This window comes from Cetorhinus maximus, chromosome 6 (genome assembly GCF_964194155.1).
Source record: "Cetorhinus maximus chromosome 6, sCetMax3.hap1.1, whole genome shotgun sequence".
NCBI classification, from domain to species: Eukaryota; Metazoa; Chordata; class Chondrichthyes; order Lamniformes; family Cetorhinidae; genus Cetorhinus; species Cetorhinus maximus.
This window is the reverse complement of record NC_135884.1, coordinates 138,930,690-138,951,362: the sequence shown is the minus strand read 5'-3', so window position 1 is coordinate 138,951,362 and position 20,673 is coordinate 138,930,690. Positions and strand designations below refer to the sequence as shown.

General features: G+C 43.2%; 1 protein-coding gene across 1 annotated transcript in view; it reads left to right on the top strand.

The window, feature by feature from the left end:
• Positions 1 to 19,606, top strand: part of LOC144681395 (rifampicin phosphotransferase-like) — a 136,336-nt gene extending 116,730 nt beyond the window's left edge. Inside the window, exons 33-36 of the mRNA XM_078542987.1 lie at positions 3,521 to 3,657; positions 7,306 to 7,485; positions 15,333 to 15,407; positions 18,816 to 19,606. Of these exons, the coding sequence (XP_078399113.1) occupies positions 3,521 to 3,657; positions 7,306 to 7,485; positions 15,333 to 15,407; positions 18,816 to 18,892 (469 nt within the window). The 3' untranslated portion in view covers positions 18,893 to 19,606. The remainder of the gene's footprint in view (positions 1 to 3,520; positions 3,658 to 7,305; positions 7,486 to 15,332; positions 15,408 to 18,815) is intronic.
• The last annotated feature ends 1,067 nt before the right edge of the window (positions 19,607 to 20,673 follow it).

Below are 20,673 nucleotides of genomic sequence, written 5' to 3'. Positions count from 1 at the left end.
AGTCATGGAGAGGCTGGGGTGTCAGATGAAGGTAAGAGTACAGTGCACAGAGGTAAGAGTTTTGGATGGTGCAAACATTCTTGTGTCTCATCATTGATGGGAGCCTCAAAACTGGAGTCCCCATTGATCATTGTTAGATGATGGCACCATGATGCAGATCTCCATTGTCTCACCAGGGTGCCTGGCATACACAGTGACAGTGTGATGACTTAAACTAATGACATGTTATTGTTCTCCTTTAGATTCTCCAGCAGGCACTCATTCACAGGACCCCGAAGAGCCACCACTGAAGCCAGAGGACCGGCGGGCTTCAGATGCACCTGCATCACACCCACTCTCTGAAACAAGCACCAGCGCAGATACCAGCACCTTGGTGGGTGCTAGATCTTCAGCTAAAATGTCAGTGCACAGCAGTGAGGGCACTTCACACTCGCTTGAGGTGCAGGCGGAGGCAGAGAGTGCCCAAGGCGCCAGCAGTCAGAGGACTGCTGGAGACCAGGACGATGCTGAGTCGAAGGTGGATGATGACCCTCTGGAGTCGTCCATTAGGTGGCAGATGCTGGATGTCCAGCAGGATGTGCGAGAGGATCTGGCGGAGATCCATGAGGGTATGCCACAGTCTTTGTTGTGGAGGAGTCCATGCGGAGCATAAGCACTCCATTGACCCTCATGGTCAAGCGCACTGTCTCCTCCATTGAGAAAGTAGCAACTCCAATGGATAGGCATCTCCAGGGACAGAATCAGGGGTTCCTGGGGTTGCTCGCTGATCTGCAAGCCCTCATGCCCTCAGGTGGTCAGTGCCAGTGTGGGAGATCGATGAGGCACCCAGTATCCCAGATAGGTGACCATCCATCAATGGCAAGCAAAGAAGTCTAGAACAACCTCATGTTGGTGCACAAGCTGCTTGTCGTCTCTGCGGGCTCCTCTCAGGGCGCTCATGATAGCAGCAGCTCCTCTGCCCCACTGCCAGTGACCATGGCATCTGATGAGGCTGCGATGATTGGGGAGATGCCAGCCGAGGCACTGGCCGCTCCCTCCCAGGCAGGGCCAGCACAGGCCCGACTGGCTAGAGGACAACTGCCAAGATCATCAAGGCCAACAAGACAGCAGAGTCAGCAGGCTGCCTCCAATGCCTGTGCCAGTGAGTAGGTGGGGTGGTAGTGGTGGGCACCAAGACACAGCACTTGTAAACGTAAGTTTAGGGCACCGTGAGCACAAGAGGGACTGGTCAAGTGTGATCTTCAGTTCTGTAATGTTTTGTTTAGATGTTTACTGGTGTGGAAATGAACACCAGAGATGATAATGTTAATTTGTTTTGTGTGTGAAAGTTACATAAATTTTTCTTTTGAATGTAATGACCTGAGTATGCTTCACCTTTTTTTTGGTTCGGGGTACGCCAGTAATTAATGCTTAACGTAAGTGGCTCTGAACTTCATTGCACAGGCACTTGGTGGACTTTGGCTTCAAATGAAAGAGTCATTTCACACCACCTGGATGGAGGCAGCAGTCCTGGCATGAGGTGGAAGCAGATGTTTGGCAGCCTAGTTGAAGGCGTCTCTGGTGTCCCTGCCTCCCTGGAGATTACCGAGGTCTGCCTCCATGCCCTCAGCATTCCCTTAACCGTTCTCCTCTTCTGACTCATTATTGCATTCATCGTCTGTGGCCTGTGGAGCTGCCTCAAGATCCTTTTCCTCCAGTGGGTCCCCCCTTGCCAGTGCCAGATTGTGGAGAGCACAGCATGGAATCACTATCAGTGACACCTGCTCTTGGAGGGTATTGTAGTGCACCCCCTGGATGGTCCAGGCATCAGAAGCACATCTTCAGAAGGCCTATGGTCCTCTCTGTCACCGCCCTTGTGGAGGCATGACTCCTATTATAACGCTGCTCTGCCTCTGTTCTTGTGTGGCGAACAGGCGTAATAACCACCTTTTCAATGGATAGTCCATGTCACCCAGAAGCCATCCATCCAGTCGGGCTGGAGCACTGAATAGCCTCAGCGCATGGGAGTGTCTGAGGATATAAGTGTCATGGGAACTGCCAGGGTACCTTGCACAGACTTGCAGAATCTGCATCTTGTGGTCACAAACTATCTGGACGTTCATCGAGTGGAAGCCCTTCCTGTTGATGAAAGCACCTGGCTGACCCGCTGGCGCCTTGATGGCCACGTATGTGCAGTCGATTGCACCCTGGACGCGGGGAAACCCAGCCATCGCTGCAAACCCTCTGGCTCGATCAGCCTGGCTGGCCTCATCTGTACGGAAATGAATAAATGTCATTACCCACCTGAACAGAGCTTCTGTCACCAGCTTGATGCATTGTGGACAGCTGATTGGGACTCTCCACACAGATCCCCCACTGACCCCTGGAAAGTGGGGGAAAGATCCAGAGGCACTGAAGTTGAAGGCCACTGTGACCTTCAGAGCCACTGGCATGGAGTTTCCACCCACACAGTTGAAGGTGATCTCTAGCCCTATGACCTCGCAAATGGAGGTCACAATCTCCCTGGAGAGATGGAGCCTCCTTCGGCATTGCACCTCGGACATATTGCGGTCGATGCATCACTGCCAGTATACCCTGGCAGCACGATAGTGGCTTATTCTTCAGCCCCTTCCACCTTGGACTACCTGCTGGCCCTGTGCCCCTTGTGCCTGCACTTTTCATCCCATAGGTCCCTCCATTGGAAGCTGCACTGGGACATTTGGCCTCCTTTCCCTTCTGCCCCTCTCTTCCTCCTCAGAGGAGGTGCCTCCAGTGGAGAGCATAATCCCCATTACCAGGGTTACAGAAGGTTGTCTTATACCTGGTAGGGTCCACATGGTCTGAATCCTCCGGGGGCCTTGGAGACAGCAATGAGTCCTTAAATGAAGCCTGAAAATGCTAAGAGTAAAGCTCAGAACAGAGATGAAGCTGTCAAGTTCAGATAAGCAACCAGCAGCAAACTATCTCCTAAACTCTTCACTATTCACATTGGCAATGCTGCTGACCCTTTTTATCCCGCCCTTGGATGAGGTTTTGCAAATTGTAGCCTGCCCGCCTGCCCATTTTGCCCATGCAACAAGCACAAAATTATGCGGGCAACGTAAAATCTGGATCAATTGAGTTTTTAACAGCCCTAAGTGGCCTTTTAATTGATGGCGGGCTCGGTTCCGACACCCGTGCGGGCCTGCCGACCTGAAGATTGTGCTCACCTGATCGTCTTCTCGTGTGATTTTACGCCCGATCGGGTTGGGCGAGCGCCTGCCCGCGAGGTGTAAAATCCTACCCTATGTTCTATTATGCTGCCCAATTATGTTAGCTCATGGTAGATTTCACATTTGCGATTATCTAAATGAATTATAAGGAAACTCAAACTGTAACCTAACCAGCACAAATTTAAAAGTATTTTGACCGCAATTTCCATATGCCATTTGTGTTTTATGAAGTGGGAGGGTTTATACATAGTATCAACTTTCTGGAAAAGCAAATCAGATCCCATATTAATGCAGGTTGTTGCCCATTAACATCTCAATGCTTTATATAGAGCTCAGCGTCGAAAAAGACTGCTGGGAAAGCAAATGCTTTTAACATTTATGGAGGTGAATAATGGCAAGCCTATTCCTATTGACTGCAATCAGATTGGAACCACTGGCGACCAAGTAACAGGTCTCACACTGACAGGTAAGCAGATATCACTGAAAATGGTGAAAGGTGTAAGTACTATAGAAGCTTCCTATTAGAGAAGGAAGAAATTGAAGGACAAAACAGATCAGTAAGCAATTGGAAATGCATGGGTTAATCAAGAACATCCATCATGGATCTGTTCAGTGAAAGTCATGATTAACAGACAAAGGGATGCAACAGATGGAATGCCAATGAACTTTCGGAAGAAAATTAATAACATTCATAGGAACATAAGGTAGAGCAGTAAGGGTAGGCCACTTGGCCCTTTGAGCCTACCCTGCCATTCAACAAGTTTATGAGCTGATCTTATAAGACACAAGTTTGCAACTTTTAAAGTAGCAGCATGGATAGAAAGTTGGTTGACAGATGAGAAACAGAAGTTTATATGTGCAGTTTGGAAATCCAATTATAGACTGTAGAAAGCTTCAAAATCATGTTCACCAGGTGCTCTTTTCATTGCTGTTTTCAGTGTATACAAGCAATTTAAATTTGGATTTCAGGAAAACAATCTCAAAATTAGCTGATAACACAAAATAGAAGGTTTGGAAAATGTTGAGGAAAATGTTGGAAAAAGACTTCAGGGAGGTAGGAACAAGCTATCAAAATCGTAGGCAGGTAATAGATTGAATATTGTGTAGTTAAGTGTAAGGTGATAAGAAAAATAATGAATGTGAGTTTACATTTGATGGAAAGGCATCAAAGAATAACCTATAAAATCAAATACATAGTTCTCTAATAACCCAAATGCAGATAGCTAAAAACATGTTCAGGTCAAAAGAATGTTGCCTTTTATAAATAGAGATTTAGAGTTCAAGATTAAAGAAGTAGCAGTGAATCTTACAGGATATCCCTGGGTATGTCCTGTTCCTCCAACAGAACAGATCTACCAGACATAACAGCACAATGTTTTACAGTCGAGAAGGAGTGGACCTGGGAGTCCTCAATCATGACCCCAGACCCCCAAGGACATCAGGTGAAACAGGGACAAGGAATCCTCCTGCTGATTACTATCTATTGCCCTCACTCAGCTGATGAATTAGTACACCTCCATTTTGGATGCCACTTGGAAGAAGTGCTAAGGGTGGCAAGAGTACAGAATATACTCTAGGTTGGGAGGCTTCAATGTCCATTGTCAAGAGTAGCTCAACAGCATCACTAATGTCCGAGCTGGCCAAGTCCTAAAGGACATAACCGCTGGTCTGGGACTGTGGTGTAGTAATGAGAACTAACATGAGGGAAAAATTTACTTCAGTATCCTCACCAATCTACCTGTTGCAAATCCAACTGTTCATGAAATTATTGGTAGGAGTGATCACTGCATTGTCCTTGTGGAGGCAAAGTTCTGTCTTCATACTGTGGCACCCTTTATTGTTTTGTGTGGCACTACCACAATGCTAAAATGGAACAGATTCAAAATAGATTTAGAAGTCCAAAACTGAGCATCTATAAGGTGCTGCAGGCCATCTGCCATATCCTATCACAATCTGCATCCTCATGACCTGGCATTTCCCTCACTCTACCATTACCATCAAGCCAGGGGACCAACCCAAGTTTTAAGAAGCACGAAAGAGAGTATATCAGGAGCAGCATCAGACATATCTAAAATGAGATGCCAACCTGGTGCAGCTACAGCACAGTTCAACATACATGCTGAACAACAGAAGAAGCTTGATATAGACCGAGATCACAGATCCCACACCTAAACAGATCAGATCAAAGCTCTGAAGTCCTGCCACATCCAGTTGTGAATGGCAGTGGACAATTAAACAACTAATAGGAGGAGGCTCCATGAACATGACAATCCTCAATGATGGCAGAGCCCATCCCATAAGCACAAAAGACAAGACAGAAATGTTTGCAACAATCTTCAGCCAGAAGTGCCGAGTGATGAGTGTATAACCTAACTCGTCTTCTCCTAAGATATCCAACATCACAGAAGCTGGTCTTCAGCCAATTCAGTTGACTCTATGTGATATCAAGAAATGGCTGAATGCAATGCAATGCAAGAAAGGCTACGGACCCTGGCAACGCCCCGTTTTAGTACTGAAGACTGGTGCTCCAGAATGAGCCGCATCTCTAGCCAAATGCAGATACAACACTGAAAAGCACCCAACAAAGTAGTTCACAAAAAGCAGGACAAATCCAATCCAGCCAATTTGTCCCCATCAGTCGACTCCTGATCATAGTGAAGTGATGGAAGGTGTTAATAACAGGGCTATCAAGCAGACTGTACCAATTACCTGCTCACTGATGTTCAGTTTGGGATATGATACATGGTTCCAAATCTCATTATAACCATGGTCCAAATATGAACAAAACAGTTGAATGCCAGAAATGAGAAGGGAATGATTACCCTTAACATCAACACAGTATTTGACAAAGTATGGTATTAAGGAGCCCTAGCAACATTGAAGTTAATGGGAATCAAGGAGGAAGCTCTCCACTGGCTGGAGTCATAGCACAAAGGAAGATAGTTGTGGTTGTTGAAGCTCAATCATCTTGCCTCAGGACATCGCCGCACGAGTTCCTCACAGCAGTGACCAAGGCCCAACCATCTTCTGCTACTTCAGCAATGATACAGAATGATCTGGAAAACATAGAAGCTGGAGTTGATATGTGGAAAATAACATTTGTGATACACAAATACCAAACAATAACTATGTCCAACAAGAGAGAGCCAAACTACCTCTACTTGACATTCAATGGCATTACCATTACCAAATCTCCCACTATCAGCATCTTGGGGGTTACCATTTACCAGAAACATAACTGAACCAGCCATACAAATAGTATAGCTACAAGAGCAAGTCAGAGGTTGGATTTTCTGCAAGAGAATCATCTCCTGACTCCCCAAAGCCTTTTCCACCATCTACAAGGTAAAAGTCTGCTGTGTGCTGGAATACACCCCACTTGCCTAGATGAGTGCAGCTCCAGCAACACTCAAGAAGCTCACTGCTATCTAGGACAAAGCAGCCCGCTTGATTGACACACAATCAACTGCCTTAAATGTTCAATCTCTCCACCAGCGAGCACCGTGACTACAGTTTGTACAATCTACAATATGCAATGCAGTAACACACCAAGCTTCTTTGACAACACCTCCGAAACCTGAACACCTACTGCCTCAAAGGATAAGGGCTCAGGTGTATGGGAACTCCACCGACTACAAGTTTCTGTACAAGTCCCACACCATTTTGACTTGGAACCGTATCACCATTCCTTTACTGTCACTGGGTCAAACTTCTGGAACTCCCTGCCGAACAGCTCTCTGGGTGTATCATCACCATATAGACTGGAGTGGTTGAAGGCGGCAGCTGACCACAACCTTCTCAAGAACAATTCAGGATGGGCAATAAATGCTGGCTTTGTCGCTGGTGCCCACACACCATGAATAAAAGAAAAAAATGCTGACAGGATCAGGATGTCTTCTTACAAATGCAAAAGTGGCCAAGAGCATGAGCCATTTTCCCTCATCTCCGGTAAATGGCTCCTGGCTTTTCCCTTTAACATTTAAGTTTTAAACTTTCTGTTCAGTTCTTTTAAAACCGGAATGATCAGCTTAAAATGCTTACATTAATCTGAGAAACTTTGCACCTAGGAGGGAAGATCTGCAGGTACCAAAGTCTAAAATTATTTTTGTTACAGGTATGATAGTGAGCCAAGGCGTTGTGAAGGGAACGGCGCGTGTTGTGAAAACAATTCTGGAGGCTGACTGCATCCTTCAGGGGGACATTTTAATTGTTATAAACACAGACATTGGCTGGAGCCCATACTTCCCCTTGTTAGGAGGACTGGTCACTGAGGTTGGAGGATTAATATCACACGGTAAGAAGCATAAACAAAGCTTTATTCAGTAGTTAAGACAAAAGTAAATTGCTCTTCATGAATTGAAAAAGTGAAAATGGACACGAAGGCCTGAATTTTCGCTCCCAAGGGCAGAGTCGGGAAAAATCCCTACTCCGCAAACCGGTGGGGGGGGTGGGGGTAAGGTGTTAACTGGAATTGGGCTCACTGACCCCAGAAACAGTGTGGGGGTAGCCACAGAGCCTGCTGGGTGTGGAGGTGGGCTATCTGAAAGGCTGGCCTCGGCGCTTGGCACTTTTTGTCACAGCTGTAAAGAAAACCAAAAAACAACCCTTTAGTTTCACCCCTCACACCCTCTCACCCCTCACACATTCCGCACTCCAATCCATATTATTCCATTCCATGTCATGCCCCCACCCACCCATGGCCCCTCATACCTTCCATATCAACCTATCAGACTGCACCCACCCCCATGGCCCTTTATAGCCCCTATGCGAACTTATTGCCAACTCATGTCCCCATCCACCGCCCTTTGCCCTTATACCCTCCATGCCAACTCACTCAGTCTCCACTATGGGCAGACCTCAGGACTGATGTTAAGATGAAATAAAACAGTTATGTGTCTATTGATGACTTCACTATTTAAAAAACAAACATTCTTATTGAGAAAAATCCATTCACTATATTTAAATTCCATCAACTACTTAATCCCTTATAAAAACAAGCATTTGTGCCCATAGCCCCACATCAAAGACTGTCTAACTTTTTTATAACCACTTGGAACTGTCAATTAAATTGTGCATTGACAAGCACCCCACTGTGATAATAGCAGGTTGTGGAATCATGCATGCAGCACAAATCCTAAAATTATAGCCCTTAGGCTTATGTCACCAGAGAGAGAAATAGCAAGCACTGAATTGTTTAAAACAGCAGGCTTTTTATTATTTAACTATCAGCTTGATAGTTCCAAAGGGATTTAAATGCCTTGTCAGCTCCAATGAGTTTGTCCACTTTTTCTGCACATTCATGTATATTTTTAAAAATCTCAAAGGGCACTTGGTCACTCTCAAAGAGCACGTGACCTCTCACAAAGGTGTTCCTGTATCTATCCCGAAGTGTCCCTTACTTCTATAAAAGGGTATCCTACTTCTCCAAGAACTTTAGTAAGTTTAGATCGTTTCTTGAAAAGTGTAAAGCCCACAAGTCGTGTTTTAGACATCCAAGTAACGATAATTGCATCCGTTTGAGGGCAGCTGCACTTTTACATGTGCAGCTGCCTCCATGAACCACGCATGTGCAAGGCGGAGAGTATCATGGATAGCACGTATAGAGAGGTGGTCGCACCGCAGGCTAAGAGTCCACAGGCAGGAAGGGAATGGGCTACCACCAGGCAAAGCAAGAGGACTAGGCAGGCAGTGCAGGAATCTCCTGTGGCTATTCCCCTGCAAAACAGATATACCGCTTTGGATACTGTTGCGGGGAACGGCCTCTCAGGAGAAAGCAGCAACAGCTAAATTCATTGCACCGTGGTTGGCTCTGCTGCACAGGGGAGGAGTAAAAAATGTGGGAATGCAATAGTTATAGGGGATTCAATTGTAAGGGGCATAGATAGGCATTTCTTTGGCCGCAAACAAGACTCCAGGATGGTATGTTGCCTCCCTGGTGCTAAGGGTCAAGGAGGTCTCAGAGCTGCTAGAGGACATTCTGAAGGGGCAGGGTGAACAGCCAGTAGTCGTGGTACACATTGGTACAAAGGACATAGGTAAAAAAAGGGATGAGGTCCTAAAAGCAGAATATAGGGAGTTAGGAAGTAAGTTGAAAAGCAGGACCTCAAAGGTAGTGATCTCAGGATTACTACCAATGCCACAGAGTAGAAATAGCAGAGTATATCGGATGAATACGTGGCTGAAGAGATGGGGAGGGTTTCAGATTTCTGGGGCATTGGGACCGGTTCTGGGGGAGATGGGACTAGTATAAACTGGACGGGTTACACCTGGGCAGGACTGGGACTGATGTCCTAGGGGGAACATCTGCTAGAGTGGTTGGGGAGGGTTTAAACTAAAATGGCAGGGGGATGGGAACCTATGCAAGGAGTCAGAGGAAGGGGAATCAAAGACAAGAACAAAAGACAGAAAGCGGAATAAGAAAAGTGTTAGTCAGAGAAATTAAGGGCAAGAATCAAACAGGGCCTCAGTGAAAAATAGTGGGAACAGGACAAGTAATGTTAAAAAGACAAGCCTTAAGGTTTTGTGCCTTAACGCGTGGAGCATTCGCAATAAAGTGGATGAATTAACTGCGCAAATAGATGTAAACAGGTATGATATAGTAGGGATTACAGAGACATGGCTGCAGGGTGACCAGGGATGGGAACTGAACATCCAGGGGTATTCAGTATTTAGGAAGGACAGGCAAAAAGGAAAAGGCGGTGGAGTTACATTGCTGGTTAAAGAGGAAATTAACGCAATAGTGAGGAAAGATATTAGCTCCAACGATGTGGAATCTGTATGGGTAGAACTGAGAAATACTAAGGGGCAAAAAACGTCAGTGGGGGTTGTAAATAGACCCCCAAACTGTAGTGGTGATGTTGGGAATGGCATTAAACAGGAAATTAGAGACGCATATAATAAAGGAACATCTGTAATTATGGGTGACTTTAATACACATATAGATTGGGCAAATTAAATTAGTAACAATACCATAGAGGAGGAATTCCTGGAGTGTATACAGGATGTTTTTCTGGACCAATATGTTGAGGAACTAACAAGAGAACAGGCCATCCTCGACTGGGTATTGTGTAATGAGAAAGGAATAATTAGCAATCTAGTTGTGCGAGGCCCCTTGGGGATGAGCGACCATAATATGATTGAATTCTTCATCAAGATGGAGAGTAACGTAGTTGATTCTGAGACTTGGGTCCTGAATCTTAATAAAGGAAACTACGATGGTATGAGGTGTGAGTTGGCTATAATGGATTGGGAAATGTTACTCAAAGGGATGACAGTGGATAGGCAATGGCAAACATTCAAAGAGCGCATGAGTGAACTGCAACAATTGTTTATTCCTGTCTGGCGCAAAAGTAAAACAGGAAAGGTGGCCAAACCATGGCTTACAAGGGAAATTGGAGATAGTATTAGATGCAAAGAAGAAGCATAGAAATTGGCCAGAAAAAACAACAGACCTGAGGATTGGGAGCAGTTTAGAATTCAGCAAAGGAGGACCAAGGGATTGATTAAGAAGGGGTAAATAGAGTACGAGAGTAAGCTTGCAGGGGACAAAAAAACTGACTGTAAAAGTTTCTATTGGTGTGTGAAGAGAAAAAGTTTCGTGAAGATAAATGTAGGTCCCTTACAGTCAGAAACAGGGGAATTTATATTGGAGAACAAAGAAATGGCTGCCCAACAAAATACATACTTTGGTTCTGTCTTCACAAAGGAGGACACTAATAACATACCAGAAATTTTGGGGAACACAGGGTTTAGTGAGAGGGAGGAACTGAAAGAAATCAGTATTACTAGGGAAATGGCGTTGGGGAAATTGATGGGATTGAAGGCCGATAAATTCCTGGGGCCTGATAATCTACATCCCAGAGTAAAGGAAGTGGTCCTCGAAATAGTGGATGCATTGGTGGTCATCTCCTGAGATTCTATAGACTCTGGAACAGTTCCTACAGATTGGAGGGTAGCTAATGTAACCCCACTATTTAAAAAGGGAGGCAGAGAGAAAACAGGAAATTACAGTCAGCCTGACGTCGGTAGTGGGGAAAATTCTAGAGTCCATCATAAAAGATTTAATAGCTGAGCACATGGAAAACAGTGGCAGAATCGGACAGAGTCAGCATGGATTTATGAAAGGGAAATCATGCTTGACAAATCTACTGGAATTTTTCGAGGATGTAACTAGTAGAGTTGATGAGGGGGAGCCAGTGGATGTGGTTTATTTGGGCTTTCGACAAAGTCCCACATAAGATTGGCATGTAAAATTAAAGCGCGTGGGATTGGGGGTAGTGTATTGAGATGGATAGAAAACTGGTTGGCAGACAGGAAACAAAGAGTAGGAATAAATGGGTCTCTTTTCGAATGGCAGGCAGTGACTAGTGGGGTACCGCAGGGATCGGTGCTGGGACCCCAGTTATTCACAATATATATTAATGATTTAGATGAGGGAATTAAATGTAATATCTCAAAATTTGCAGATGTCACAAAGCTGGGTGGGAGGGTGAGCTGTGAGGAGGATGCAGAGATGCTTCAGTGTGATTTGGACAAGCTGAGTGAGTGGGCAAATGCATGGCAGATGCAGTATGATATGGATAAATGTGAGGTTATCCATTTTGGTAGCAAAAACAGGAAGACAGATTATTATCTGAATGGCTATAAATTGAGAAAGGGGAATGTGCAACAAGACCTGGGTGTCCTTGTACACCAGTCGCTGAAGGTAAGCATGCAGGTGCAGCAGGCGGTAAAGAAGGCAAATAATATGTTTGCCTTCATAGCCAGAAGATTCGAGTGCAGGAACAGGGATGTCTTGCTGCAATTGTACAAGGCCTTGGTGAGACCACACCTGGAATAGTGTGTGCAGTTTTTGTCTCCTTATCTGAGGAAGGATGTACTTGCTATAGAGGGAGTGCAGCGAAGTTTTACCCGACTGATTCCTGGGCTGGCGGGACTGACATATGAGGAGAGATTGAGTCGATTAGGATTATATTCGCTGGAGTTCAGAAGAATGAGGGGAGATCTCATAGAAACCTATAAAATTCTAACAGGATTAGACAGGGTAGATGCAGGATGTTCCCGATGGTGGGGGTGTCCAGAACCAGGGGTCACAGTCTGAGGATATGGGGTAGACCATTTAGGACTGAGATGAGAAATTTCTTCACCCAGAGAGTTGTGAGCCTGTGGAATTCATTACTACAGAAAGTAGCTGAGACCAAAACATTGTAAGTTTTCAAGAAGGAGTTAGATATAGCTCTTGGGGCGAAAGGGATCAAAGGGTATGGGGAGAAAACGGAAGCAGGCTATTGAGTTGGATGATCAGCCATGATCATAATGAATGGCGGAGCAGGCTCGAAGGGCCGAATGGCCTACTCCTGCTCCTAGTTTCTGTGTTTCTACCACAACCACATTTATTTGCCCCTCTCCCCACCCAGAAAGGCAAAAATGATGGGTGCCAGGTTCAGTGGTGTAAGTTTCGGAATCAGGGCTCTAGTGGCATTTTGGCTTAGCCAGGGACCCTCTCCATCATTGTGAAAATTCAGGCCTAAGGGACAGGTGGAATGGTTTCAAAGGGCAGAGCTAAAAAGAAACAAAGATTTTGTGGGCTTTTAAATATGGAGAAGGAAGAGACAAGTTGAAGGATATTGGGAGGGAATTCCAGAAGGCAGGAATAAAATGACAAGATGAAGCTCAAAACAGGAGTAGACCAGTGTCATATTTGCAAAAGTGCAACCTGGGACATATGAATATGCTTACAAACATACAAATCTGGAGCAGGCGGAGGCCACTCTGCCCCTTGAGTCTGCTCCGCTATTCAATGAGATCATGGCTGATCTGATTGTAACTTCCACTCCACATACCTGCCTAACCCCGATAACCTTTCACCCCCTTGCTTATCAAGAATCTGCCTTAAAGATATTCAAATACTCTGCTTCCACTGCCTTTTGAGGAGAGAATTCCAAAGACTCATGACCCCCTAGAGAAAACAATTCTGCTCCTGTCTTAAATGAGTGACCCCTTATTTTTAAACAGTGACCCCTCGTTCTAGATTCTCCCACATGAGGAAACATCCTCTCCACATCCACTCTGTGAAGGCCCCTCAGGATCTTAAAGGTTTCAATCAAGTCGCCTCTTACTCTTCTAACTTCCAGTGGATACAAGCCTAACCTGTCCATCCGATTCTCATAAAACAACCCACCCATTCCTGGTATTAGTCTAGTAAACCTTCTCTGAACTGCTTCTAATGCATTTACATCCTTCCTTAAACAAAGAGACCAATGCTGTACACAATACTCCAGATGTGGTCTCACCAGTGTTCTGTATAACTGAAGCATAATCTCCCTACTTTTGTAATCAATTCCCCTCACAATATAAAGGATAACACTCTATTAGCTTTCCTAATTGCTTGCTGTACCTGCATACTAGCCTTTTGTGATTCATGAACAGGGACATCCACATTCTTCTGAATCTCAGAGGTCTGCAATATGGTGCTAGGGGAGCACAGCATGGAGTAAGGCTTTGGAGCCATTTAAATGTAGGGGTAAGGATCTTGAGATTGATTCAAAGGGACACAGGGAGTTAAAGACTTCTAGCAAGGCCCAAGGTTTTGCTGTACAAGGCTCTCAATGACTAACAAGCCATTGAGCAGAGGAAGTGGAAGTGAGCAGAGAAACCAGGAGAGCATGGAAAAGTCTTCTTCAAGTGAGAGATGGATGAAAGCCTTGGTGACAATAAAGGAGAAATGGGCAAAAAAGAATATTGCGACGGCGAAAGTGTGCAGTCTTATGAATGTGGGGGTGAAAAAACTGAACTTTAAGTCAGTTAGCATATTCAAGTTCCACCCCACCAGACTCAAGCTGAGCTGCTGGGAAGGTTACTAGAATGGAGTAAAAGGAGTTTACGGGAGTTAAAAAAATATAGTCTCAGTTTTACCAATATTAATTTGAAGTTAATATTGACAATTTTCCTTACGAGGATAAGAGTTGTCAGGAATCAATTGTGACAGTGGAGCAGTGAAAGTATGGCAGGCTCCACCAGTAGAGTAGAGTCACTGCTGGGAGCTCATCTGCATTGTAATGACCCAGGTGTCAAGCTAGTGGGCAGCAATTACACACTGCTTCACCTCGAGTGGCAAGGACATTGCAGAGGAAAATCCAGTTCTTAGTGTCACGCGGGGAGTTAGAGAAATAACCAACTATCGTGAAGCTAGAAGAGAGAGCAGATAAAACCAAGAATCACCAGCATGCATATGGAACCTGATCCCCTCATTATGGATAATGTCTCCAAGAAGAAGAATGTGGACAAAGAAGAGGAAAATGTAACTATATTAATTTATTAATAAATATTAATCCCAAATAATAAATATTCATAATTATGAGGAGGAAAATTGTCATTATAAGATAAAATTGTTTGTTTGTTTTCATCATAACCTTACTGGGGTCATTGGCATCATCTTGCTTCTTCTCCAACCACCTTCAAGCTTCCTTCAGTCCACATCTTTTGGCTTATCCACCCATCCTATTTTTCTTCTTCCTCTTTTGTTTTTACCCTCAATTTCTCCTGCAATTTTTGTCAGGGCAAGACTGTTGTGTCTGTACTTGGCTATCTCTAATTGTACTTAGCAACCCTTTTGATTCCTGAACTTCTGCTCTTGATCTCACCCACTCATTTTTCTTTCTGTCCATTCTAACTGATTCTGAGCATCCTCCTCCATACTCACATTTCAAAAACTATTATCCTCCTCTTTCTTGCAAGTCCAATTCCCACATCCATAGAGTGCAACACTCCACACTAGTGACTGGACTAGACTTTTTCCAGCTTCATGCGGATGCTTTTGGACTTCCAATTGCTACTTAAGTCACTGATCACTCCTCTTGCCCTTGTTCATCTAACCTGGATTTCAACCTTAGATGTAACTATGGTGTGAAAGTAACTTTCACGGTCATAGTTTAGTCAGAGACTGATGCCGAGAAATACATTTGCCAGCCTATGCCATACACACTCACATCTATTATATAGCAAATATCAGCCTGTCACAACATAAATTCTGTAATTTCACCTGGGAATGTTTGTAGTTATTTAATTTCTAAGTGCTGTCAATGATAAATACAGACACATAAAGAAATGTTTCCACTGATCACGGTGTTCTATTCTTCATAGGTGCTGTAGTTGCACGAGAATATGGATTACCATGCATTGTAAGCTGTGTGCATGCAACAAGCCTGTTCAGATCAGGTAAGTACTGTATAACACTGAATGGTTCTATTTACTTACCAGCATGGCTTTGACCCCATGGTCTACAGTAGGCAGTGTGAATATGAGTGGTTGAAAGAACTAATCCACATACTGAGCACAGTGAAGGTGTGCTTGTAGATGCTCAATGCTGCAATGAGTTTTGGACATGCAAACATACGAACAAGGAGCAGGAGTAGGCCATTCAGCCCCTCGAGCCTGCTCCGCCATTTAATAAGATCATCTGCATCCCACCTACTGCCAAAAACCTATCATCCCCCACCTTGCTTACCAATAATCTATCCACCACTTCCTTAAAAATATTCAAAAACTCTGCTTCCACCACCTTTTCAGAAAGAGAGTTCCAAAGACTCACGACCCTCTGAGTGAAAAAAATTTGTCTCATCTCTATTTTAAATGGGTGACCCTTTTTTTTTAAACAGTGACCTCTGATTTTAGATTCTTCCTCAAGAGGAAACATCTTCTCCAAATCCACCCTGTCAAGACCCCTCATGATCATATAGGTTTCAATCAAGTCACCTCTTACTCTTCTAAACGCCAGCAGATACGAGCCTAGTCTGTCCAACCTTTCATCGTAAGACAACCCACCCATTCCAGGTATTGGTCTGGTAAACCTTTTCTGAACTGCTTCCAATGAATTTACATTGTTCCTTAAATAAGGTGACCAGTACTGTACACAGTACTCCAAATGTGGTCTCTCTAGTGTCCTGTCCAACTGAAGCATAACTTCCCTACTTTGTATTCAATTCCCCTTGCAATAAATGATAACATTCTATTAGCTTTCCTAATTACTTGCGTACTTGCATACTAGCATTTTGTGATTCATGCACTAGGATACCAAGATCCATCTGCACTTCAGAGTTCAGCAATCTCTCAGCATTTAGATAATGTGCTTCTTTTATTCTTCCTATCAAAATGGAAAAGTTCATATTTTCCCACATTATACTCCATCTGCCAGATCTTTGCCCACTCACGTCACCTATCTATATCTTTTTGTAGCCTTCTTATGTCCTCTTCACAACTTACTTTTCTACCTATCTTTGTGTCATCAGCAAATTTGGCAACCATCCCTTCATCCTATTTATATAAATTGTAAACAGTTGAAGTCCCAGCATTGATTCCTGTTTCATCTTGCCAACCTGAAAAAGGCCCATTTATGCCTACTCTCTGCTAGCTGTTAGCCAGCCAATCTTCTATCCATGCCAATATGTTACCCCTTATACCACGAGCATTGCTATTGACAGTGATTCCTGTAGCCTGGCCGGCATGACTGAGGCAGTAGTGTTAAATGCACTTCATTCATACCACTAACCTGCACATCCACTGTCCTTGTGAACTACCGCCCCATCTACTACCTCCTTTCCTCTCCAAATCCATGGATGTGTTGTCATCTCCCAAATAACATGCCCATCTTTCTCGAAATTACATGTTTGCATTCCTCCAATCAGGTATTGAAACAGCTCTTATCAGAGTCACAAATGACATCCTATGTAATTGACACAAAAGTAAACGTTTCCTCCTTGTCCTTCTCAAACTGTCTATAGCCTTTGTCATAGCTGACCACACCATCCTCCTCCAATGCCTTTCCACTGTCATCCAGCTGGGTCGGGCTGCAATTGGACATCATACAAAATTCAGCTGCTTGTTCCAAGTTCCGTTCACCCTTCACCCTTGGCCTACATTGACTGCTGTTTAAATAATGGCTCAATTTTAAAATTCTCATTGTTGTTTTCAAGTCCCTCCATCATCTCACCTCCACCCCCTTGCTTTCACTGTAATTTCCCCCACCCAAACAGCCCACCATGATATCTGTGCTCATCTAATTCTTGCATTGTGAACATCCCTGATTTTAATCGCTCCACTGTTGGTGGCTATGCCTTCAGCTGCCTAGGCCCTAAGTTCAGGAATTTCACCCCTCCCAACACCACCGCACACCGCCCTGTCCTCCTGACCCTGTAAACCTCTCCGCTTCTTTACCTCTCCTCCTTTCAGACACTCCATAAAACCTATTGCTTTGACCAAACTTTTGGTCATCTGCCCTTATGTGGCTCAGTGTCACATCCTCCTTTATAACGTTCCTGTGAAGCGTTTTGGGTTGTTTTATAAATACAAGTTGTTGTTATTTTTGTTATTATGACAAGGGCATAAGTTATGGGCTGATCCTGGCTCACATAGTTGTGCACAATGGATTCTTTGTAAGAGACATAACATTTAAGCCTATGTTCCTGATAATTTGTATATATTTAATATAAACTGTTTGTAAACAGTCACATATTTGAAGGAATAGGATCATTTATCCTTTCCTTTGTATTCAGATATTGAAATGGCTTTATGCCTTGGGTTGCATTATCCATTAATACAGATGGAGAATAGTCCATTTGCGCTTATGTCCAATATGCTTCTTTGTGCTGTCAGGGCTTTCTGTTTCAAATATGAAAGAGAAAATAAACACATCTGCACATAATAAAAGTAAAATACTGCTGATGCCGGAAATCTGAAATAAAAACAGAAAATGCTGGAAAACTCAGCAGGTCTAGCAGCATCTGTGCAGAGGGAAACAGAGATAATGTTTTGAGTCCAATATGACTCTTCTTCGGAAGTGGAAAGAGGTAGAAATGTGATGGGTTTTATGCTGTTGATATAGGGGGAGGGGCGAGTGAAGTAAAATAGAATGTCAGGGTTAGGTTGGAAGGAAGTTACAGAAGATACAGACTGGCACTGTGGGTGGGGAGGGGGGGGAATCAAAATGGAGGACAGAGTTCATGGTCTGAAGTTGTTGAACTCAATATTGAGTCCAGAAGGTTGTAAAGTGCCTAATCGAAAGATGACGTGCTGTTCCTCCAAAGTGCCAGTCTTTATCATGTTCTCATGTTCTTGCTTTCAGATAGTACTGACCTCTTTCTCTGCTATCAACATATTCTACTATTTTGCTTTCAGACAGTGCTGACCTTTATTCTGCTATTAACACCTACTCTGGACCAAAGCTTTTGTCTTCTTACTATCATTACTACTCCCTTTGTCTTGTGTTCCATTACATCTTTGTCATTTAATCTCTCCTGCCCTCCAACCTATCCCTGACCTTCTATTTTGCTCCACCTGCCCCTCCCCCTTTTTAAACAGCAAAAACCCATCATATTTCTACCTTGCTCCAGTTCCAAAGAAGAGTCGTACTAAACCCATAACGTTAACTATTTCTCTCTCCACAGATGCTGCCAGACCTGCTGATTTTTTTTTCCAGCATTTTCTGATTTTACATCTACACATAACTTGAATTGCATTATTAATTTCAATTCGAGACAAACCTTTGAAAAATGAAGGGTTGAATTCATACATATAAAGTTGTCTTTTTCAGTGCGCTATGAAAATAGTTTTTTTTTTCCATTTTTATAGGTGACATTGTGATTCTTAATGCAGAAAAAGGATTTGTGCAGAAAGTTGAAGAGACTGAAAATTCTGATTGTACCTAGAAGGTGTGGCCTCACTTCTTTTAGTTTCCAAAGGGTGCTACCAGATTTCAGTTATATCAGTATAATTTGGCAAAAGAACCAGAGGGAGATGAAATTTTTCTTTTTTTGCAGCATATTGTTGATCTGGAATGACTGCCTGAAAGGGTGATGAAAGCAGATTCAATAGTAGCTTTCTAAAGAGAATCGGATATATAGTTGAAAAGTAAAAATTTGCAGGGCTATTGGGAAAGAACAGGGAAGTGAAACTAATTGACACAGGTACGACAGGCCAAATAGCTTCCTTCTGTGCTATAAGAGTCCCAGCTATAAATACCCTATAACTGAAATGATATTTCTCTTTTGACTTCTTTAGTTAAGGTAGATATGCCACCTGAATAAATGTGCAAGGGTTATATAAACCAGATCTTTGGCTAATCACACCTGATTAGTCCATGATGCTCACTGCTGCTCTGAGTTGATTCTTTTATCATCATTCTTCAATTTAGACAAGAGATGAAAAGAGCTTTACATTTTCAATAACTCTTAATAAAGTATCATTACGGACCATGCCAAAATAGTTTTTAAAATAAATCCACTTATTACAGTTTTGTGTGTTCCTATGATTTTTTAAAAATGTTTAATGCTTAAGATTGGGAAATGTGAAGACTTACATTCTAAGCAATTTCTTATAGCTCTTGCTGCGTTATTTTTAATTAAACATTTAATGTTGTACTACTTTTTGTGTTGTTTTTGTGTTCCTTTTCAGCTTTTTGCTAAATGGATTAGTGTGCACGCGACCATCCTAATATCAATGAGTGGTAGCTAAGATTAATGGTTGATGCAATCCAATATTAATGACGGAAGGCAATGGGGATCAGGGGAAAATGTTTCCAGGGAGTTGAGTTAAACTAGCACAAAGAAAGATGGTGGTTGGGAGCTAATCAAGTCAGCACCAGGACATCCTGCAGGAGTTCCTTAGGCTAGCTCCTCGGACAACAAACCTTTCCTATTTCATCAATGGCACTGCCACCATCACAAGGTCAGAAGAGGGGCTGGTCTCTGATGATTATATGGTGTTCAGTTCCATTCACAATTTCTCCGATAATGATGTAGCCCATGCCCGCTGCAGAAAAACCTTGACATTAGCCAGGAAAAAGCAGACCACTTGATCGGCACACTATTCATCACTATTTCTCATCATTACTGAGTTAAAATCCTGGGACTCTTTACATAACAGCACTGTAGAACTATCTTCACTACAAGAACTGCATCTGTTCAAGAAGACGGCTCACCTCCACCTTATCAAGAACAATTAGAGATAAATGTTACAGGTAGTCAGTGTTAAAGTTGAATTACTGAAATAATCCTTCCCCATATCACTATTGATGAATTGACCAAGGAATCACATTGAGGGTCATTTTAGGCTAGCATTGACAAATAAGTTGAAAGTTCCAAAAAATTGGGGTATCGTAATTGAAGTTGTATAAAATAGAAAATGTTGAACATTCACAACAGGGCAGACAGCACCTGAAAGACAAAGATGGGTTAGTGTTTCAGTTGAGATCCTTCAACAGAATTCAGTATAAGCAGAACTTCAACAGAAATCTAAGGTTAAGTTGGGTGGCAAGTTTCTTTTAATGTTGACTAAACAAGTTATTGAGAAAGTTCCTGATTTATAATTGCTAAGAAAGCTTAATATGTGTAACACAGGTAAATTATTATTAACCGGTAAGAATAGAAAATATTGTTAGAGATTAGATTAAGTGAATGTGATATATATTCATGTTAATTTGTGTTGAACT